We start from the raw sequence: 24,137 nt of genomic DNA on the forward strand, positions 1-24,137 counted from the left end.
GCATTGAAAGTACTCTTGTATAAATGAAACATCGATAATTTAATGAAAGTTTAAGCGAATGTTTTCATTGAACATGGCATAGCGTTGTCTATTTTGGATTAACTGTTCGTGTTTAAAATTAGTCGAATTTTTAAAATTCCAAATTCGAAAAAAGAAATACATGGTTACATCCCAGCTTAAATATACGTATAACACATTATGCACCAATAATACTATATTGTATTGCTGTGATTACATTAAGTAACTAATTCACTGTAAATATAGTGTTTTTGATGCATATTTATTATTTATATGAAAAAGTAGACACACAGACAAAAATGTACATGTAGGTATAACGTACATTCTTGACAGATTGAGAACCGTTTGTTGGTAGTTTGTAGTGCTCGTGGGATACTCACGGTTTTACAAGGTTAGGTTAGATGCTATACTACACGGCCACCACACAGCATAACGTGTTTGGGTGTGGTTAATACCGTGGGATCTTTACAGAATCGGTTAGATCCGAAGCGTTCGTTTGTCGTACGCCCTGCGACTGTATTCCGCTTCGTGATCTCTACCGTTCGAAGAACGATTCTTCGCGATGAAGAAGAGAAGCTTCTCCGGCAATATCGGAGTTGGTGTATACATTGTTGCTTTCGTCTGCGTTTGTGTCTCGTTTGGCACACCAGCATGGTTAGTGAGCGATTATCGGATTACTGGTGCAAAACTTGACAAATTGGGTCTCTGGACCCATTGTTTTCGATCTCTGCCGAATCCTCAGGAAATGGACGCACCCAGGCGTTTCTTTGTTGGTTGCCGATGGGTCTATGATCCTTTTACTGCAGGATACTCTGAAATCCTTGGCTTTTTATTACCTCGTAAGTTTCTTTTTTAATTTTACCTTGTCATTACCATTTCTCTGAGCTTGTATAACGTTTATTTTAATTACAGCATTCATGATAGCAACACAGTTTTTCTTTACTGTGTGTTTCCTGTTGAGTTTGATATCATTGGTGTTGATATTATTGTTTACCTTGTGTTGTGATCCTGAGCAAAAAAGATATGTACAACTTATTTTCGTCATTGGGTACTTATTGCTGATTGGTGGTATAAGTGGCGGAGTGGCTGTGATTATATTTGCCAGTCTTGGAAACACAGATGGTTGGATGCCTGGTCATGCTAATAATTTCTTTGGCTGGTCCTTCATAATGGCAGCTGTTGGTAGCATACTGACTATAATAGCAGGTGTGCTTTTTCTTGTTGAAGCAACCGTGCAACGTAAAAAGAGGGAATACTTGAAGGAATCTCAAACAAGATTTGAACTTGACTCTCGTTCATGAGTAGGGAATATTTCATGTAAAAGACTTGCACAATACTTTAGTACCAAAATATTGTAATATTATTCCGTCCATACTAGCATGTTTCTGGTAATAGAACTATATAGAAGTTATGTTAGAATTGCTGTTACTGTAAGTACAAAGTATGATATGACATAAGATTTGTATTTTTGTATGATGTTTTATACATACAGGATATGTAAAAATGTATTTTACAAAGAAGTATACTCGGTTTGTTAATGTTTTTTTTGTTGTGCATTAACATTATCAAAAGTTGATAGTGCAATGAAAAAAATGTGAAGAGTGCTTTTCTTCGTGCACCAAATGCTTTAAAAGAATGAAAATAGTCTCGATCATAATTGATAGAAAGTATTCTATATTTTCTCATTTTCTATAGATAGCATAAGTTGTTGAATTCTGCAGTATTTTATAAAGTAAACGTTCACTGCCATCGGTGAATTTATATGTAATAAATTTGCAATGAGATCCGTCCTTAGGTACAGAATTATAATTGTAGTTGTTCCATGTAATAAAAATGGAGCAATTCATAATAAATTTTTGTATCATATTTTTACTTCAATAAATTACTTAATAATTATATGTACAGACATACTTCTGTATTTTTTTATTGTCCTCGATCATGTATCCCAAACCGATTTCAAATTCGAACAGAAACGATCCAAAACCACTATGTATGAAATTACACTGGTACCATATATAAAAACATACAGGCAGCCGCTTTATCGACGTTAAGTTGGTAACACTACAATGCTGAGAGGTGTGGCAAGTTTAGAAGGATCTGAGTGTTTTCGCAATTATAAACAAACAGTTTTAGTAGTGCTGGTTACTTCTTATATTTTCTTTCATCAAACTCGAAGAATTGAAAATGTCTCTCGAGAAACAGGAATATCACCGCGCATCAAGTAAGTACTGATAAATAATTTTTATAATTATGTTATTTAAAGAAGAAACATCCCTAACCTCTCTTAACTGTTGATTATGTTAATTCAGATGCGGTAGTATTTGGTGGACTGATCACGTATATCGCTGGTCTATTATTAGTAATGGCATTTACCAGGTAAGCGTTTTTTTTTTAAATAAAAATAATTTATGTATCGAGTACCTTGCGTAATTAGCATTTACTTAGCTAACTTACTTACAGCCCTTATTGGATTGAATCCTATCAAGGAACATTTAGTAGTTTCAAGCATATGGGACTGTGGGAATACTGTTTCAAAGAATTTCGATATCCATACTATCAATTTGACAAACAATTTGACGGATGTCATCACATATTCTCAGAGGAATATTATGTAATTCGTGAGTGGCTATTACCCGGCTGGCTATTGGTAGTGCAAACACTTGTTACTGTTGCCCTTTTACTTTCCTTTGCGGCACAAGTTATGATTGCGTTAACATTAGTGCGTTGGCCATTGAAATTTGTACTGAATAATGAATGGCTTCTCTCCTCAGTTTCCTTCTTATGTTGTGGTGGAGCAGGTAAATATCATATCTTCATTGTTTAGTATGTTAGAAATATGAATCCTTGAATTTTACTTTTCAGGCACTCTACTGTTCTTAGCAGTATCGATATTTGGAGGACAATGCTGGCGCAGGGACTGGTTAATGTACCCGAATTTTAACCACTTGTCTTGGTCATACGCGTTAGCGGTCGTTTCGTTCATGTTTCATTTATTGGCTGCATTCTTCTTATATCTGGATGCAAAAGCTGGTCACAGAATACGTAAAGAATCTCGTAATTTGGTGATGCAAATGCAACCTAATCCACAGTCACATCAAGGGTTACAAAGAAGTGGTTATATATAATTGAATCTCCCAATCATAGAACTCTAATCACAAAGTATATGAGTTCTGTACAGCTTAAGCAAACGAAAACACTGTCTGCTTTCAGAGTTACTCTTTGATATGACATTGGCGTGCAGTCGAGGTTACACGCGTATATTTTACTATTTAAATTACTAATTTACTATTTAAATCCGTCCATTTTTAAGAGATTTATGCAGTTAGATAAAGAAGTTTGTTTTTATATATATACTTCTGTATTATAATTTTGTATGTACATGTAATTAGAAAAGAAAAATGTTTAGTGTAACAATGTTACAGAGATAAATGAATTTCTACTTCTGTAAAGTCGTGAATATCTCTGTAATCCGTTGATCATTCTGCAGAATGATAATTTTTAAACATTTGAAATATTCACAAACTTGTTGATATTAAGATTACACACAGCGAATTCTTTGCCGTTTACTTCGAAGATACGAGCAATGACCAACGAGAATAATATTCAAACAAGCAAACGAAAACAAATTCTTATCACTGACCTGGAATTTTTGAGTGGGTGGCTAAATCCAGAATGTATTTAGTCGTGTTCAGGGGTAGATTACCGTCGAGAACGATGAAGCTGGCATTTTCCACATGTGCTCGATGTTTCTTCACCACGTCAGGAGTGATACACGTAAAGATGTTCATTTCACCGATTCCGAAATAGCACTCGCCTTTGCAGTCGACTATCACAGTACACCTTGAATTGGAAAATCGATTTCTTGTGGATAATTGGTTTTATAGCAATAGTCGTTTTAGTTTGTTTAAAGAGAAAGTGCTGTATGCAAGGATCATCCAGAGAACAGTAAGAGTATTGTTAAAGAAAATCGGTGACAATTTGTTATAGTAACAAACGGTTATTCCATTTTGCTCGGTACTATCCGCTATCAGAGCTAATAGCCAATAGTCGTTAACGTTAATGATGGGTTTTTATTGTCACTAAGCTTAGTATCGCGGAAGAGTTTTTTCTTTGGAAACTTAAGTCGTAAATAAACCTTGGATCCCCAGAGAACCCCGACTGCCCCTTTTAATCTCTAATGGTTTATTCGCAGTCCTTCGTGAGGTTTTATCGTCGATGCTATTCAAGGGTAGCAGTAGATATAACCCGTGTCCTTTGCGAAACAGTTGGAAACCAACTCGTTGGTGTAAACATAAACATCGTAACTGAACATTTACTACAAGGGAAGGTGCACATACTTAGCCGTAGACATGTTCGACAATTGCTCGATGGTCCTGCCTCCATCTCCTAGACTTTTAATTATAGCTTTCCCAGGCAGATCGTTGCCAACAACGGATATTAACCGCGTGGCATCCAGACCAAGGTAGATCAACGCGTTGGCGATGTTTCGACCGACCCCGCCGCAACTTTCATGGCTTCCACCGGCATGCGTTCTACCGTCGCTCTGAAAAAAATACGTCGATTATTGATCCGGGATATGGAAAAGATGCGCCGCTTTAATCGCGCGCGAACAACACCGACGTCTTTCCGATCGATCAATCGTAATCGTCGTCGACAACTGTTCACGCGAAAGCTGAACGATTATCGATCGACAACTTCATTCGAATTTCTCCCTCGAAAATAAAAGAAAAGATATCCTTGGGATTTCCTCGTAGTTCGACACGCAGATAGTAAACAAGAAACTTTTTAAATTGCGCGCGTCAGCGAAACTGCCAGTTATTTTTAAGATAATAATCGATCCGTCTTCCATTCTCCTCTCCCTACCTCTCTTACTCACTCTCGGCGGTTAGATTTTCTTTTTTATACCAATGCGGTATACAGTTGTATCGATACCAGTTATTCCCGTTGTATAACGCCGTCTATTTAAACCCTAAGGTTTTCGATTATTTTAGACCGTGGAGAGGAATTATAAAATCGTGGTTGTGGTCGTTTCCGACTACGTATGTATATCCGTAACACGTGCCGACTCGAGGACATCACGTTCGTAGGATTAATTTCCCACCCTAGACCACCCCTGTTTCAGTCGTCCCCCCCTTCCGACCTCCTGCGGCCTCGGTACGCTCCCGTTCATTCGTTGTTCAACGCGGAGAAGAAATATACAGGAAAAGTGTGAATTTTTCAAAGAGATACATCGGCGAGTTATTCTCTTGCATTCTTACGTCCACGCATCTTTCTCAGATCTAACGGCAACGATTCAATTATGAGACAAGCATTTCTCCAAAGGTACTCGCAGAGTAATTGAGCAGAAGGCTAGCACTCGGCTTGTGGGAGGAGAGCGACCCCTTTATTGCGCAAGCTCCTTTTCTTCTTTTCTGTTTCTCGCTTTTCCATTTTTCTCTTCGGCCAATCTCGTGTCATGTTTGTTCTCCAAATTATTCTCTTTGTCCTGTTCGTTCCTCCCTTCGCCCGCACAGATGCCTTACCCACTGGCTATCTTCGCACTCTTCGAATGCTTCTGCGATTTTAAACAGCTTGCATTTGCTTTCCTCTTGGAAAAGCACTTTCATTTCTTCTCTCGGCTTTCGGGCAATGATCTTATCTCTCCGGCGCAGAGTGCGACACTTTCTAAAACGATCCCCAAGAATTCGAGTTTTGTGATCTTTCCCAAAGGTAAGTTTCATCCCTTCTCGAAACTCTCGACCGTGCGCCTTCCACAAGCTTTGCCGACTCTGCCGCCATGAACAAGATTCTTCGCTCGTTCTACTCCATCGCGTACAACTTTCTCTTTCCGTATTATGCTCGATACTCCTCCTTCTCGCGATACGATTCTTCCACCCTTGTTCCTCGTCCGCGTTTCATCTTCCGCCCTTGTGTTTCGCGCGTCGCCTTCAGCCCTGTTCAAACATCTAGGCATGCTCCGTTTCTTTTCGGAGCAACTTGTCTCTCTCTTTTTCATCCCGATCCAACAAGCTTCCGTAATTCGCTGCGTCCATCCTCCCGACTGTCCTCTCGTCCGACTTAACCCCACTCCCGACGCTTTTCCGCTCGCTTCCTCTCTCAATATGTTGGTCGAGCTATCTCCTTTCCATTTTCTGCTTGCACTCTGAGATTTCCCGAGTTGCTTCCTCCTTTGCTCCCACTCTCTCGTCGGTGGGTCTCTTTTACGCGCGAACCACCCCGGACTTGGAAGCGTCCCCTGGTTCGTGAGCTTCCGCCACGTTGTTCAGTCGTCTCCGTCTCGCCGCGATCTCCTTCGAGCGGAGATCGTTCTCTCTCTCTCTCTTTCCCTCCCTCCCCCTTCTCTTTCTCTCTCTCCCCTTTTCTCTCTCGTGGACGGAGTGTTCCACCCTCTGTGCTCCAAGCCCCAACCCTGTAAGTCGAAGCTGGCTCTCTCTTGCTCTCGCACCGTCTTTATTCGGAGTGTTGGTGGTGCGCAACGGTGCCCGGTGGTCGCGCTGTCTGTCGCCGACACTGTGCAAGCGCGCGACTCAGTCCGGTTGCCTACCTCGGGCGCTGTTGACAGCCAGGCAGCGCGCGCGCGCCCCACGCCAACCCCTTTATCCCGTTTTCCCGATGCCAGCCGCGTTAGCACACAGTTCTTCTCCACAGTGCTAGCGCGAGAGAGGTTCAGGGCAAGAGAGCGCATCCGAACGTGAACGTAGTCGGGTAGTCGGGTAGTCGGCTAATCGGCGGATAGGCTGGTTGGGTAGCGCGCGTAACCGGCCATCGAATATCGCGAATCGGTTAACAAGGGTGCTGGTATCGGGTAGCATTCCGTCATCTCGGCCAGTGGATTCGCTTCGAATCGGGATCGTGCTGTTGTGTGGTGTTTCTCCGTTTTGCGATACGGGTGTTGTCGCGACGAGCCGAGATCGGAGTCTCGTCAAGGCCGCTCCTCGTCGAGCGCAATCATGACGAACGAGTGTGGAATGACCGAGCGCGCGAGATCATGCTGGTGAACGGGCCTGCTGCGAGAACCCGGGCTAAACGGCGAAGGAAACAAACGAGCTGGCATGAACGGCCAGGAGAACAGTCCTCCCGACGACGCTCGCGGCAATGGACATAGACGGGACCTGGCCACCACCGCAACGATCGCGATCCTGCTTGTAGGATCGTTCGAGATCCTACACTCTTCCGGACTATTAGCTGCGTTGGTTCCCGCTCGCGATACTTGTGCTCTTCGTGATAATGTGCGTGCCCGATTGACGGTGTACCGAGATCTCGGGAGAGCCTGCGTCGCCTGAAAGGTTAGTACAACCAACCACCGATGTCCTCGACATCTCATCGAGCTCCCAACGAGGTCCTATCGAGACGGCCTCGTCGGATACCATGGGATAACCGTGTGTGTATCACGTGCGCGTAGACCAACCATCGACGACGCTATTGAAATATTTTTCTTGTATCCGGGATGGCCGAAGGAAGAGGTTCGAGAGAGGGGAGTCGTTCGTTAGATTTCTCGAGGGTAGTTGAGAGCATGTTCGTTGGTTGTCGTGCTACTGATTATTTCAATTCCTCTGGAGAGGATGCGTCATTGATAATCTTCGATCAGTTCGGATAGTTTCAGGAGGATTTGGATAGATTCAGGAAATGTCCGGTTCTCTCCAGAAACGAAAGACGCGATGGTGACAGATCTAACCGCGTCGAGACCTAGGCTCTAGTCAGCAAATATTAGCTAGTCGAGGTCGAAGCTGTCGAGGCGGGGCCGTGACAGCACTAGTAAGCCAGCAAGTTACCAAGACGGTCGAATAAATTCACGGGATGAGAAACAGGGCTGAAGGAAAGCGACAATAAATTCGTTCGGGAAGGTCGGGAGGAGGATTGCATAACGTCCACCTCTCCCGTCGCCCTATGCCACCCTCCCACCTTCCACCCTCATTCTCTCTCTCTCTCTCTCTCTCTCTTCCTCTCTCTTCCTCTCCGTGTCTCTGTCATTCTATCACTCACGGTTCGTCTCTCGTTTCCTCTCTGTCAGCCAGCACCGCTTGAAACGGTAACAAACATTCGTGCCGATGCCTAATTAAAAGCATTCAAGTAGCACCGCGAGTCGCAGTTCTGAATTCCTAGGAGAAAAATCAACCATTCCCATAGTGACATTTTCGTGGACAAAATGCAATGTAATCTCGATTTCATCTAAAACCAAGTCGAATTACCAAAAATTATTATGCACTTTGGGTTGTTGTCTTCCTCGTAACTTCGAATCGTATCGCGTTCACTCCATGTTCCACCGCTTTTCACGATTTAAACAGTAAACACATATTACGTTACATGCGATGCGTGTCTCGTCAAGCCATTGATTTCCAATACGTATCTTTAATTCTCTCGTTTCTTCATGGTAATTGCGCTTCTATTCAGCGTGGAACCGGTTCTTTCGAATTCCTTGTACGCGTTTGATCGGCGAGTTCTTTTCTGTTGTTGCGAGTACTTTGGACTAATCTTCTGTGAAATTTCGTGATCCGTTTTCTCGGAGACCTTCCTTACAGGCATAAATATGTAGTAAATTTTCTCAGACTGTCCGTCAGTTTGTAAAATAAAAATGAAGAATTTTGGAAGAAGAAATGTAATTATTTGAGCCTTGCGGTTCGATTGACAATTGTTCGAAATTGTCCATTTCCGTTTACAAGCTGAGGAACAATTTGAGAGAATTCACTGTAATTTGTTCCAACAATTAAGAATTATGCATTGTTTTTTAGCTTCTCAGCGAATAGGCACTGTTCCATCCGTTTTGATTGTTTTGGATCTGGGATTTAGCTTTTGGAAGTTTTTCATAAAACTGTTACGCCAACGATTACTTATTGACGTCTCGGTAAAAGATGACGTTTGAACGTAAAAAGCTAATTTCCTAAACTTCTAATGGAACGGGACCCAGCCTACCGCAGGACGTCTCGCCAAGTTTTTCCGTGCTTCTCTTTCCCTCTTCCGGCCTCTTTGCCTCTCTCTTTTTCCGCCCCTCTGTCTCTCTGTTCTCGTCTCGCGTTACCGGAGGTATTTAATTAGAAGAGACCGCGATCTATTCTCTCCGCGGATGCATCCCCGCACGGTGTCGTTTAATTCACCTTGTCGGACAAGGTCAGCTTCCTTTGTCGTCGACCGTACCTTTCTCCGTACCCTTCCCGTGTCCGCTGTCACTGCGCGTGGAACCGCTGCCGTTTTCCTGCGAAACAGGAACAAGGGTCCCGCAAATCGATCTTCCTTTGGTCTTTTTCACTGGGACTGCGTGGATCTGGACGATGACTGGGACATTGACAGGGTAAACGCGCTTGAAATCCCAAGCTTGGCCAAACAAACACGACAGTTGACCGTCGACTGTTAACTGTCGACCGTTGACAGTTGACCGTCGGCCGTTGACGGTTAACTGTTGGCTATTTATTGTTGACCGTGCGAGTACCACGCAATCGGTGTTACCTGCGATAGACGAACGATTCGGTATAGCGAAAGCATAACGACTGGCAGTTGATACTCTTGTTTCGAATTACCATCGGCTCGAATGCATCTGAGTTAGGTAAACGCGTTTGTCCCATCGTAGGTATTATTGCTGGTGGATCGCGGAACATGATTACCTTAATTCATTCTATTGCTAATGCTTCGATTGAAAATTTCTTGAGTGAACATAACATTGTTTAAAGAAATTTTTAAGATAATTGTATCAACCCTTATGTCAGCCTTGTTTTTCCGGAGTTATCGGTGTTTTTTTTTATAAACGAATCTATAACATATTTTGTTTAGATTCGGAAAAAACTATGTGTTATGATGCTTACCGAATTCTTCTCAGCATTTTTTAGAAAATGGGTTACAAGAGAATTATAGGTCAACCTATAAAAAAACTGAAGATAACCTTGATAACTCTGGAAAGAGGGATTTACAAAAATTTGGTACAATCATCTTAACCAGTTAACTGCGGCGATTTCTTTGCAAAGCGCCCACCAGCGCGTGTCGCGATTATCAAGCGATGACAAAGAAAGTTGTGAATCCAACATAAATTATTTATAATTTTCATTCGTTTGTTTCATTTCGTGTAGACCTCTAAACATTTTAAACATGTTAAAATTTACAAGTATATTTTAGTTGTCGCTAGAATTACAATTTAAATATCACAAATTGTAACAAAATTTTACGCATGATGGATATAACCGCCATGATACAAAATTCTGCCACATCTCCATGACGGATATACTCGTCAAACACACTTAACTGGTTAAAGGTATCCAGAGACCATGTTATTTTAGCTGAAAAATTTCTAATCGAACCGGTAGTAGCAGAATAAATTAAGCTGATCACGTTCCGTGGACCACCCTGTATACCTGTTCGAAGCACCGGGGTAGTACGGTCATCTGTTCGAGACCTGACGGAACGACTGGATCTCTTCAGGATCCAGCTCATCGAGTAAATGAATAGTATCTGTTAGGGTCGAGGGAAGTTTGACAATTCCTCTGTCGTCCGTGATGATCATTTTTCTCGAATTCTGGCTCGCATGGAATCATAAGGCCTCGTGGAGGCCTTGACACATCGCGATAGATCACAATGGATCGCGATAGATTGCGACACTTGTGTATCGCGATAGATCGCGACACTCGTGTATCGCGATTGTCGCACCGCACCGTCCGATCCCTATCTCGATCGATCTCTAGGTGTCGAGGTCTTCTTCGCGAGGATATTCACGGGTATTTGGATCATTCCGCAACTGGCAACGCTATTACAGTAAATTCTTCTTAATTGGCCCTCAGCTTCTAAACAAAAATGGAGGATTTGGGAAGAGACGATACGATTATTCGACTCTCGCGATTCTTTTCTATAGTTATTCGCAATAGCGACTATAAAAACGAGCATCGAGTCTCGAACAAACGTATCTTCTTTTCCCAAATTCTCCGCTCTTTGTTTACAAGCTAAGCGACAATTGGGGAGAATTTGATGTACTTCGATATTTCCGAGGATGCTTCTTTCTCTCACGCACTCCTTTCGAACCGAAAAACGAGTATCATTGCAATTGCTTGCCTTACGAAATTCCGATCGAGGCAACTGCAACGTTCTCGATTTTCTTTATAATTGATTCAGTTTTAATATTTATTTGGTCAACAGAATAACGTTTCCGTGTTATAAGAATATGACGATATGTCGCAGAACTTTTTTTTATATTTCATCCGTCCTTGCGAGACTGCTACATTATTATTATCATCTCTCTCCCCCCCCCCCCCCCCCCCCCCCTTCACTGTAATAAAGAGTTCATTCCGTTGATAAATGAAGTTATTTATTATTACGTCAAAAACAAGTAAAGAAAAAGGGAAAATAATGATATAATAGAAGATAATATAAAACAGTGAAAATATTATAAGGATTTAAGGACGACTACGTATTATTTTCGATTCATTGGAATTGTTTAAGAAATTAAGATATTTCTGTTTGACTCGTGTTCGTTGTAATTGATGAACATAATTTTCATTTTGCATAAAGATCTGTAGTCTGGCGGTGAAGATAATTGATCACGCAGTGACATTGGAAAATCATTCCGAAGAGTCTCAGATTACAGCCGCGAGCCTCGGCAGCGCAGCGATGCGCAATCGTTATTGGTTTGCTTACGATCGTTCTACTAGTCGCGCAAAATACACGGTTGATCCGAATCCATGGCCGCGACGACATCAAAATTTAACAGTAATCAGGATCGTGGAAAACTTGTTGTCTCTGCGGACAAACATATGTTGAGTTGCGATTTGCAGAAACAATCGGAAAATGATCTCGTTCGACACGCTCCTCTCGGATCTGGACACGAGCGAAAGCAGTGGGAAGGACTTAAGCGATCGATGGACCCTTAATTTCGTCCCGTGTTTCGTTACAATGCACCACTCGCCGGTGCACAACATCGAACAGCGAAAGTGCACTTTGCCGCTGCAGATAGTCAACAGCACTTGCAACGTGTGCGCGGAGCGTTCCCGCTCCGCTCGGATCTCGCGAATCTATCGATGTCGAGACTCTCTCTCTCTCTCTCCCCCTTCCTCTTCTCTCTCTCTTTCTCTCTATCTATTTGGATTTTCTACCCTTTCTCTACATCTCTGTTCTCCCTACATCCCTGTTAGGGGCTATTTACCCTCCTTTTTTTCGGAGCGAGTCTGTACGACCGTGTGCGGATTCGAGAAATCGCGATGGTGCATACAATGCACATCATTCAGCTACGCGTGTTTACGCGCGCCTAAGCGCAGAGGCTCCCTTGTCGTAATCATGGCGTAATTCCATGGAACTTACCTAGACACTTGTCGAGACTTATTCTTGTTGCATGAGTCCATAACTTTTTAAAATTCAAAATTCGGAATTAGAAATTCAAGGGGGACTCGTTCGGCGCAGGGTACGCGGAACCAGGAACGAAATATTGCCGAGGTAGGCCAAATTAAACGCGGCGAGGACGGAGAGCGCACAGTGTTCCCCCGAATACTCGTCCGTGAATGCTTCCCGGAGCGTATGCATAACTCGCAGACAGCACTTCCCCGCGCAACAACAATTGGAATAGTTGGTGCGGATATGAATTCGTCGCTTATGTAAGCGGCAGCGTGTAGTCTGCCGTACTGCATCGTGGTAGCTTTTTTTCGTTGCCGCTCTCTCAGTGTCGTATTTTGAACGGAGTCGAGGAAAGATGCCGGACACCTACGGTGGAATCGCGAGCTTTTTAACATAAACGAAGCGTTGTTGGGCCCGCTGCTCGTTAAAATGGCCAAGGATTGATAGGATAAAAATGGACGATCGATAGAGATAAGGTCCGGCACTCGTTCACCAGGTATCGGGGCTTTTCTGTGTTCTCAACGAAACGCGGAGATCTGTGTGAACCATGTGTCTGGGTGATCGAAGTGTTTTGGCGTCAAATCAGTTTGGCAGAGTCGGGACTGCAGGTGGTACCGGTACGGGTGAACGTGGCTCGTGACTCGTGGTTCGAAGATAAATGAATAAATCGAATCCTTGTTTACGAGGCGGCTTCGAGCCCGAGTACGATCGAGACCAGAATATGGAGTACGGCTCTTCCTGCAGATTTCGTCTTCGATGCATCAAAGCGTCTGCGTCCAAGACACAGAAGCTCTTGCTTTGTCTTGCCTAGTTTCACCTCGCCACGACTCGCCCGAACAGTAATAACATCGCTACGTTTACGAGCAACGCAGAGATCCGTTCGAAATTTTATCGGCCAGACTGCCAGCAAATTGTAGCCCGCAACGAGAGGGCATCTCATCTCCCCGGGGTCTGGATTTAACGAGCGTTTCGTTCCAGCAATTATTCGCTCGCACGATAAATATGTGATGAACAGAAGTGATGAAGACACGCGCGACACCATTCAAACAGACTGTACAACAGCAACAGATCAGCGCTGATTGGCCAGATAATTACCGAGTCTTCTTCCATCGGAAGATCGCTTCGAACATCGCTGGAATTATTAGCTTGCTCGTCTATCTGATCGTTCGTTTAACCCGCTGACCATCAACGATCCGGGAATTCGTTTAACGACATATCGGTTATATAACTACGCGGCGGATTTTTATGGAAAATAAAAATTGTCGAAGTTAATTGTAAGATACATGAATTGGATAGAGGTGTATTTTCTTTTTTAATAATTCTAATTAATGGAGAATAATGCGACAATATCCATAAATTCTTCTGTATTTACGGTTTTGTATTCTACATGTTCATTTTTGCCATAAATGCCCGGCAAATGTCCAGATATTTCGAATTTTCTTTCTTTAACAGGTTGAATGCCACGGGGGTCACCGGTGACCGGCGTGCCCGGATTGAAAAGAACATAAGAATGTTAGACAAAAGACAACACCTATAATTTCTTATTATTATCATAGTTGATGTAGTGGTGTGAAGAAATGGATGCAGTCTAAAACATTTGAAATAAACATTTTAAAAACATTTATCTATTGTATATAATATTTCAACATTATATGTATCGCTAAATGGAAATTTCATCGTGGCGCCACGAACGATCCCGGTAAAATTGGCGTGGCATTCAACCTGTTAAACACGCCGATCGACGCATTCGACTAATATCGTTTTGAATTAGGTTTGAACGAAATTCAAATTATTCAAATTAGTTTCACCGAAATTAGGTTTGAAAAATTCAAAATCGAGTTTCTCCGATTCTCTTCCGATTCTCGCGGTACAATTATTAAGGTCATAAGTATCTTTCTTCTCATTATCAGACATTTATTTTGTTTTTTTTCTTTTTTTTCTTTTATTTATTTTGAAACCAAAAATTTAATGAAAGCAAAAAATCGTTTTTCTCGGTAACTCATAGTGAGTACATACAAACAATAGATTCTACCTAACTGCATCGCTAGTGATTTATGACTCGATGTAATATGTTCTATCGAAACGAGAACCGAAAATTAATCATAGAAACGCCGATTGTATGCGCAAGACCTTGTTTCCGCGGAAGATAACACTGAAAATTGTTGAAACAGAGATTCTCTTCCGAGCTCCTTGGAAACGGATTTTTCTTGTACGTTCTTGGCGCATTTGATGGCGTAAATTCATCATTGCCCCGCAAATGGCGGAATGCTCTGTATACGAGTCGATAAATAAGCCGCGGATGCCCATGGGAATTTGCATAATCGTTCAGCATAAACAGCCTTCTCACGGTTAGTTGCGGTTTCTCGGTAACCCCGCAAGCATGTGTTTTCATTCGATTTGCGTTTTCCGCCCGACGCGGTCGCTCGCCCCTGCGCTGACTACAACAAACGCACTAACATTTCGAGGAATCGGCTGTCGGATGGAAGGATGGACGCGGACTCCAGAAATAGCAAACGCCAGCGACAGAGGGGCGCTAATTTTAACCGCCCTGAACGGAAAGAAATTAACGAGCCGAACGGTAACAGGACCGTCGTTTTGTTACGTTTTCCGCAGGAATCAACGACCGACCGAAGCTGCGGATTCCCTTCGTTACCTTTCGTTGTTCCTTGCGTGTCCCCGATCGTGATTCGAGGACGAACAGACTCGAGTCGTTCACTTGTATTCTCGACCAAGCCACCGGCGGTTTTCGCCGAGAGCTTTCCGCTTTCGTCGACCCGAGTCAGCTCGAGTCGGCTCGAGCCGACCGGTATCCTGAACTGGTTCCGTTCACGTTTTCCTCTCGACGTGGGAGGGAACGCGGAACTAGTCTCGGCTCAACTCAGGGATCGATAACAGAATCGCCTATCGCACGTCAGAACTCGGGAAGAAGTACAGGGTGTCGCAAAAATATACCCTTCGTTGAAACACACCTCGATTCCTAATCGCCTCGTCATGGCAGTGCGAGTCGAAAACTGCTCTTCGACGGTTCCGCGGGTCGAGCCTTTGTCTCTCGAGTCTATCGGTTGCCCGAATCAGTTTTAATATTCAATCTAGTAGACACTCCAGATATTCGCCTATTTCGTGAATCCATTACACACGATCCATTAAACCCAATAAACAGAGTGAGTTGTTTCGTTGAAAAATATTTGGCGAAGGTTAACTTTCACCTGGCAACGCGACCCCGTTTAAAACGAATCTAATTAACACATTGCGAGTGGGAAAAGTGTTAACGTCTTTTTAAAAAATTTAAATTCTTTTAATTTCGTTATATATTTGAAAAAATCTCTTTGTAAAATCTTAAAAATTCTCGTAATATATTTATTAGCGAAATCTTAGTAAAGCTCGACCTGTGATCCACAAACAGTGCGTTAAGTTTGCGAACGCCTACCTAGAATAGGTTCCATTTCTGCAGGTAATTTTCTTCATTCTGTCTTTTACCAGTTCTTCTATCATCATATTTCATATAACTCTAGCTACGCCAGTTCAGTACTAAATGAATAGAAAATTAAATATCGTCTTTCGAACAGTAGCTTCCATCCATTGGCAGCCAGGTAACGAAGATCCGAATTGTTTTCGAGCCCTGTAGTTTTGGTACAGCTTGTAGAATTTGACGAAGTGCACGCCATCCAAGCCGATTCGTGTCGATTCGTGGCTTTTTATGGCGCGCGTCGCTCTTGCGTGATCCATCACGGCCAGCGATAATAATTATTGCTCTACGTATATATATATATATATGTATATGTATTCGTATGCGACGCCGTACCGCAACGTGAACCCATACCGTTCCCCTCGACTCGAAAGAAACCGCGGTTTCATCGTACCATTCTAAAACGGAAACAATTCCATAGATTTATTTATCGCCTGCGGTATCGATCCTCTGCGGTTTATTACAGTAATTTCTCTCACATCGTTCCTCGGCTTGGGAACGAAAATAGGATTATTCGATCCTTACGGTTCGTTTTCATAGTTGTCAATTACGACAACTATTAAGCCGAGTTTTAAATAACTTTCACCATACATTTGTTCCATTTTTTCTTTTCCATTTATCCTTTTTTTTTTATTTATTTTGAACCCGTATCTGCTGGGTGAAAGCAAAACACTCGTTCGCCCCGGTGACTCGTAGCGGGTAGATACGAACAATGGATCCCACACAGCTGCATTAAGTGAGGCTCTCGTAATCTTATCTCCTCTTCCAAAACTGTCCATTTTTGTTTTTAAGCCGAGGGTCAACGCGTGAGAAATGTATTTTGATTTCGCAGTGTAACGAGCGTCGAAAGATCAGAACCGATCGGTTGTCGAAAGCAGAGATCGCGCGCGAGACTGTCTCTATTCCCGAACGCCGCCGGGAAAAACACGGACTAATGACCGCGTTAAACTTTGATGGGGATCCGAGACATCGAGCCGATGTCTTGTTTCGATCGAGTTCGGATCAGTCCCGGCCATTTTTAATTCATATACCCGTAGTTGAAACGTCGCCGACGCGACGGACGCGTGCGCCGATTTGTGACTCGGACCGGCTCGTTCTTCCGCCGTGGATCCGATCCGATCGTGTTCGACGCGGAGAGATGCCGACGCTCTCGAAAGTTCGATACAGGACTGGAAGCGGCAGATGTTTACCAGACGGTCCCCGATCGGACGGCACGACAGCAGACTCCATTTACTCCGACCGATCTTATCGCGTCGTCCCTGATCAATCCATTAACCGGCGACAACGGAGTTCGGTCGAGCTACTCGACTTCCTGTAAATTGCTCGCATGGGGAATACCGAATGGATTGAAACGACCGGCGAGAGCCGGACGTCGAACGCCGGACGCGTTCATCCTGCGCTACTAATTGTTCGCGAACGCTACCCCAAAGTGGTTGGTAGTCCCTGGGCGGGACAGTATTTCCCTCGATGCTAAACGAATGCGAACTATGTCGAATCACGGAAAACTACAACCAAATTGTCGCTAATCACGGTAAATCGTGCCAAGAAAAGAGACGGAAGACCATTCATCTTTGTCTCGGATTCTCACTTTAAGTCTTGGGTGACAGCGTGTGGTACTCGTGGTTGCCGTGATAGCGTTCCACGGGGTAAATCGTTCATACCGTAGACGTTGTCTATTTCGCAGCGGGTAAAGCAAGTGACGGGGAAAAGAGGTTGTGTTCGCGCACAGGGTAATATTAACCGCTACACCTGTCACTGGCAATGTAACAAGAATGTCGAGAAAGAGGTTGAACCGAAGTATAGGTGTCGCCTGGTCGGGTCGGACAACGAACTGAGAGAGAGAGAGAGGTAGCGATTGAATTGAAATAACTTTCGACCGATATGTTATCGGTAATTTGAATCGGTAATTGGTATCGGTACTTCTACTGGCAGTTGCATATTTTATCGGTTATTGTATCTTCTTTTTTATCGTTTCTTTCCCTTTCCTTTGTTTCTCTTAATTTGCTATTTCTCGTGCGATTAAAATTTGTATGCCTATAACGCAGGAGCATGCTCCCGTTGGTTAAATATATATATATTATTGTTGTTATTATAATTTACTTCGCACGCGAATGTGCCGCGACACGAATAAATCTGACGTAATCGTTCGATCCGTTTGTTTCGCAGGAGCTTGGTGACCAGGAAACGCAGCAGCGGTGACCAGACAGTCGGCAACCGTGCCGAGAAAGAAGACGCTAAGGAGGGCGGGGAGGAAAACGCCGAGAAAGAGACGAAGCGATATCGTCCGCAGCAGCTTGGTTCGATTGCTGCGATGAACAGAGGCTCGGGATCGAGGTCGGGGATGGCGAGGCGGCCCGCGTGATGATCGCCGGTTCTCCGACAAAATCACTTCAAGATCGTCCGGTCGAACGTCGAGTCTCGCCCGGTTCGCGACGAAACGGTTGGTCCTTGCTTCGATTCGAGCCGAACCGAGCCAGGGCCAGAGATTAATCCTTAGGACGAGGACACGGGCACCAGGGAGGGAAGATAGTATGACGGTGATGCTGCTGCAACGTTCGGTCACCCCGCAGTCGACGCACAGCCAAAAGACAGCGAACAAGGACTGCAGAGCGAAACCACCCCCCTTATTCCTTTTGGACGACCGTCGAGAGTACCGATACTCTACGGATAATAACGCCGCTATCCCCATTATCGCTACGACCAATCACAACAGCAACAACAACACCACCACTAATAATAATAACAACAACAACAACAATAACAACATCATCGTGACCGACGACATCGGCAACAATAACCACAATAACAATAACATTTACAACAACTTTGTACTGCAGACAGAAACCAGAGAAGACAGAGAGGACAGAGAAGACAGAGGAGACAGAGGATCAAGCTATACCCCGTTCGCCGCCGAGGAGGCGGCGACGTCGGTGACGTCGGCGACGTCCCAAAGACGCGCCGACTGTGGCCAGGACGTCGCGATGCGATATTACCGGCTCTGGATCTACACCTGTAACTTGGTGCTGCTCGGTAGCGCGCTCGGCTTCGCCGTTGCGGCCACGGCAACACTTTTATTCACCGGCGACCCGCGCCGATACGTGGTCCCAGGAGTGCCCCGTGCATTCGATCCGACAGCGCTCTACGCTTATCTCGCCCTGGCCACGCAGCTCGGTCTCGTGCAACTGTTAGGCTGCATAGCTGCCAGAAGGCTCAACGCCAGGCTACTCAACGCCTATTGGGTACTGCTTTTAGCTCTCGTGTTCGGCGACGCGGTGATGGGCCTCGTCTGGGTCTTCCGGTTCGAGAGGATGCTCGCCGAGCTCAGGCCCAACCTAAGGCAACGGCTTCAGGTCGGTTTCCCTCTGTGGCATCCAAACGAAAACCGTGTTCCGTAAAACGACAGCAACGAGTACCGGTTAAACAGGAAATCCGAAACGTCGCCGATACTTTTGCTTCGGTTTCGCACATTTTACAATTCGGCTCCACTCGGTTAGCGATGTAATTGATACTGATATTATTCATGATATTCGATCAATTCGATACCAAACTACTTAACACTAAGACGACCGCGCAAAAGACCTAAAAAATTGCATATAAACAGCGGCATTTTATTCAGTTGAAAGCAAATATCAAAGCAGGTTTATGAGGCATTGATTACTTTTTCGATATTCGTACACTGTATAAATCATAATAGAATTAAGAAGTTACAATGATAATTAGCGCAAAATATTCTCTGTTTCTCTGACGGGTTTCGGGGATCATTTGAAGTAACTTTTTCCTTAGCGCAAATGCAATTCGCGGATTTGTTTACGAGTTATTAACAAAAAAACACTGACCAATGAGCGGCGAGATCAGCTGACCCTAGATGGCCGAGCCAATGAGCAGAACAGGGCTTCGACTGTTCGTTGGTTCGATGACTTGCACCAGCCTAGCTTCTCTCTCATTGGTCACTGTTTTCCATTAATATTCGTTAACGTTATCTTGAGGAAGGTTACTTCAAATGACCTCTGGAACCCCTCACGTCCCGATTGCAAGTGACTTTTGGGACAATCTGTATACAGGGTGTCCCAGTTTTTAAGATTGAAACTTTGTCAGCGTATTCTATGGCATAAAGCATGAAAAAAATGTTATGGAAACATAGGTAATATAGGGCTTTATTAAGAAGTTATAGCATAAATTCAGAATAGGAATAGTAATCAACTTGCTGTTACCTAGATCAACGATATTGTATTTTTCAGTGTGTTTATGTATCTGAGGTCACCAAACATTGAAATGAATTTTCGCCAGTAAGCTATTAGTGTAAAGGATTCGAAGGATCGCGGCCCGTGTGGGACGTGGCAGGGTACCGAGGCTAATCAAGGGCGCGGGTTATGATTACGGCGCAGACGTGATTTCAGGTTATTTTTGAGATTTAGCGAAACTTTCTGTTTGAATGAGATTTATTAGATTTAGTATTTTAGCTAAAGGTCCCAATAGCCGTTGACGTACCGTAAACCAAGTCAAGTGCGGACTGTTAAGAGTCTTAGGTAAGCAACGAATTTTTGTTATAACTTCTTAATAAAGCTCTATATGACCTATGTTTACATAACATTTTTTTCTTTACTTTATGCCATAGAATACACTGATAAAGTTTGAACCTTAAAAACTGGGACACCCTGCATATAAAAATTTTAGGCACTTTGTATCATTTGCCAACACTGATGACTCTTACAATGATATCAAACTAGTACTGTATTCAATCGAAGTTTCTTTCACACATTTCGAAGGCATCGATACTCGTTTGATACTTGACAAATTATTTTCTCACGAAATATTTATGTATAATGCCATCTTCGGTTCCAGGCAAACGAGCTTTTTTAAAGGCCGGATAATTGATTAATAGAAAAAGAAATCGTTTAAAAGACAGCACCGTAAATAAAATATTATCTCTTAATAATATTTTATGATAAAAAGGAGTGGGACGATGATATACATGTATACATATAATATAAATGTATATATGTACATGTAATACAACATTATTTACTACTAGAAAAAGTAAAGATTAACCAAAGCACGTGCGAGTTTTTGTGATTAAAAAACATTGAATTTATTCCGAGTATTTAGAATGTAAAAGTATTTCAAAATCAGATTTGATTGATTTCTGTTTCCTTGCGTGTTGTATTAATATTAATATTTTCGTTGTCTGCAAATTGATAATACTTTCATAAAAGTACACACATCCAAGAGTGCGTACCGATACCGGCATTCTTGTAGAAGTATCATTCAGAAGTATCATTCATTCAAGATATTCGCGTAGAAGTATCAGTCAGGTATCATTATTTTCGAGTAAGTATCGACGAGCTATCTATTCCGTTTGATACCTCCGTCTGTGATACAATTCGGTATCCGAACGAAATTTGTCAACTGGTATCGATAGGTACCGATGCGGTATCAGTCCCGACACTCCTCTCCGCTGCTTTCGGAGCGAACGTTTTCGCTTCCTGCTATCGTTCCGAACTCTGAAAGCAACTGTTGCCATCGTATTCGACTTTGGATACGCGTGTCGCGTGAATGGTTCTCGAAGAGAATGCCTACAGTTATTTGCCGGCGCACCGCGTACCTTTAGCTTCTTCGCGTTCTTTAAGCACGCCGAGTTCTCTGACTGTTAGAGCGCCGTTGATCGATCTTCCCGCGGCCGCATCGCCTTCTCCGCCGCGCGTCGCGAAACCGACCGCGAGACCTTGCCTCAGCCTTGCCAATGAAACCGATCGCTAAATCGAATTCCCGATGTCGCGTCACCTTCTCGCTTAGACGCAACCGTTGATTACACGCGAGACCCGATTCGCGGAAATCGTATTTGCTCGGGTGGCTTAGCTCTTTGTACTTCGCGGCGTGATTTCGGTCTATAAATTGGCAAGCCGGGCAATTGGTGGACGAAAAACTTGGGAAACGACGAGTCGAGGCGGCGGGAGGGTGTGCAAAACAGAGCGGAAGGAAGCGATTCCGGACAGAGTGAGGCCTGGCCCGGGCATCCGAGACGAGTTGTCTTGTGTTTCTGACAGCAATCGTGGACGCAGATTTCGTACGGCCAGCTTCCTCGACCCGTAATTCGCTGGGAATGGTAGGTGTCTGCCTCTTTCCGTCTCTGTCGCCTTTCCCGACTCTTCCGCGCGACACGCATCGATATATTAACCCAGCTGGTAAATTCTTTTCGGGGTCCCATACGACAAGGACACGGGAGATTTACTGTCTCGTCGGCGAAACATATTCGCGCGCGTGGTGTCTAGCAGAATTGTTCCGCGCGGCGTGTTCGATTTACGGCTTTAGGGGGAATGCCGGATGAAAGGGCTGCGCGAAGTGTACTCGTTCCTTTTTTAATCGATCGAAATTCGGGAAGAAACCAAGCAGCTTCCGTGCCGTTTTAATTAGGCCATCGACCGCAATATCGTATGCCGACGGGAGTTCCAGCTTCATCGCGATTGACGCGAAACGAAACTACCGCGAACGCAACGAGCCGGAACGATGTGAATCGAGCAGCGCGTGCGGGAATCGATAAAAACTGTATCGGATGATTCGTGCCGTATTCCCCGGAGGTAGATGGAAGATAAGCAAAATTTGTCGAGAACTACCTACCGATAACCGAGGTAATATCAACTCTCCAACAAAAATTCAGGCCGGTTAACCTAAGCTGGTCTGTGTGCGTAAGGAAGTGTCTGAAACAGCCGTTTCACACGGGTGAAACCGGATTGATCGTGAAAAATTAATAATCTTCCGTTATGTAGAATAGTGGCGCCCGTTGCAGTACGTTGATCAATTGCTGCGCCGTTGGTTTTTCTTTTCGAAAAAAAAAACGAAAGAATAAGCGAACCTTTATTCGAAGGTTATCAAAATAGAAGAGTACAAAAACTTAATATGCCTTATGCTAAATATGGTGTTGATTACTTCTGTTGCATTTATTTCCTTATTCGTTTATGTGGGCAAAAAAACCTTTGAATGAAGAAACGAACGGGAGAGATTTTATGTAGCCGTCGTATGAGTAATATATGTATATACATACACACGCACAAAAATTAATAGAGAAATGTCGAATTGGGTATTGTGTTCAAAAAGCAATTGTTAAGTCCCCAATACCGATAACACCACCTCATCATTCATTTATCAACGATTAGTCGACTTTGATGCGTTCTCGAAAATCTTGAATCGCGGGGCGAGGTGCGATCGCGCCACGAATCGATTCGGTCGGGTGGTCTCGATCCACACGCGAGTTTCGCGCGAGCTTAAATGCCAAGCGGTGTGTAATATCAGGAAAAAGTTGCGCGGTGCAAAGTTGCCGGGAAATACGTAAATATCTGCATTCTCGTTTATAAATAGTCGGTAGAGCTACGCCAACTACGGCACGAATATTATTCATATCGTCGTGCAAACTATAGCTTCTCGCATCGTTCGGTCAGCCAACCAGGGCTCGGCGAAGCCGTTCAAATTATTATGAGATTGAAAATTGCGGGGATCGAGACCTATCCAAACACTCATCCGTTCGATCGAGAAGTCGGAGGATCGTTGCCGCGACGAGCGACGTTACGAATCCCTGTCGAACCGATTCCATTACCGCGTTCTCGCGAGACTTTGCGTAAGCCGAACATCGTTCGCGACCGCACGGAAAGTCCACGATCCTCGGAGCAGTACCCAGAAATTTCCGAACCGAATCATCTCGCAGTGAAATTACACGGGTCCCCTCGACTATGCACCGAAAATTATTTTCGTCGGGAAGCCTTTTCTATTCTGTTTCTCTAGACACTCCCGTGATCGTCGATTAAAAATAGCAAACATCGTGTTCTCCGCTAAAAAGGAATAACTGCGTGCAATTTATTTGTCTACTTATTTATTTAACAAGCAAGCTGTTTTTGACAGGTATACTTGCCAAAAATAAATGACAACATCTTGTGTTAGGGCGCGTATCACGTGCAAAAACAACAGACTGGCTCAGTTTAATAAATAATTAAACGTTAGTAATAAAATGAAAAAAATGGAACAGTCATTTCATTAGAACATAATTCTATGTTATAAAAGCTACGCATACATTTTTCAAAGAGGTTGCAACAGCTAACTGGTTAATTGGCGACATCAACGAGAAAACCCTTTGTTACGTAAGACAAATAAGCGAAATTTTAACAGAATTATAAGATATAATAAACTTATGAAAAAATTTTTCCATTGTTGCAGCATACGACAGAGCGGTGTTGTTCTTCAGAAAAACGTGTCTCATCGGATAACCATTCAACATAGTCAGAGCGGTTCTTTTATTTCTCAGAAATGTCAATGATAATGCTACAATAAACCAGCCTCGGGGCTAATAATTGGATCACTATATAAT

General features: G+C 43.6%; 4 protein-coding genes across 9 annotated transcripts in view; 3 read left to right on the forward strand and 1 right to left on the reverse strand.

Annotated features, from left to right (window-relative positions):
- LOC144470847 (uncharacterized) overlaps positions 1-24,137 on the reverse strand; it is a 51,319-nt gene that overhangs the window by 3,440 nt on the left and 23,742 nt on the right. For all 4 annotated transcript variants that reach the window (XM_078182415.1, XM_078182414.1, XM_078182416.1 and 1 more), the window contains exons 7-8: positions 4,356-4,561; positions 3,659-3,858 (exon numbers count right to left, since the gene is read on the reverse strand). In XM_078182415.1, the coding sequence (XP_078038541.1) occupies positions 3,659-3,858; positions 4,356-4,561 (406 nt within the window). The remainder of the gene's footprint in view (positions 1-3,658; positions 3,859-4,355; positions 4,562-24,137) is intronic.
- Positions 366-1,920, forward strand: Sinu (claudin family member sinuous). Its single transcript, XM_078182424.1, has 2 exons — positions 366-857; positions 931-1,920. The coding sequence occupies exons 1-2, from the start codon at positions 581-583 to the stop codon at positions 1,317-1,319; spliced, it is 666 nt and encodes a 221-aa protein (XP_078038550.1). The 5' UTR covers positions 366-580; the 3' UTR covers positions 1,320-1,920.
- Pck (Claudin superfamily protein pickel) lies at positions 2,093-3,467 on the forward strand. Its single transcript, XM_078182422.1, has 4 exons — positions 2,093-2,239; positions 2,328-2,394; positions 2,479-2,816; positions 2,881-3,467. Exons 1-4 carry the CDS (start codon positions 2,203-2,205, stop codon positions 3,141-3,143), a joined length of 705 nt encoding a protein of 234 aa, XP_078038548.1. The 5' UTR covers positions 2,093-2,202; the 3' UTR covers positions 3,144-3,467.
- The window catches only part of LOC144470849 (uncharacterized), a 38,541-nt gene continuing 20,961 nt past the window's right edge, over positions 6,558-24,137 (forward strand). For all 3 annotated transcript variants that reach the window (XR_013494194.1, XM_078182418.1, XM_078182419.1), the window contains exons 1-2: positions 6,558-7,304; positions 17,951-19,134. Coding sequence is in view for 2 of the 3 variants with exons in the window: in XM_078182418.1 (XP_078038544.1) it covers positions 18,316-19,134 (819 nt within the window). In the remaining variant the exon portion in view is untranslated. The remainder of the gene's footprint in view (positions 7,305-17,950; positions 19,135-24,137) is intronic.

Source organism: Augochlora pura, chromosome 6 (assembly GCF_028453695.1).
Source record: "Augochlora pura isolate Apur16 chromosome 6, APUR_v2.2.1, whole genome shotgun sequence".
NCBI classification, from domain to species: Eukaryota; Metazoa; Arthropoda; class Insecta; order Hymenoptera; family Halictidae; genus Augochlora; species Augochlora pura.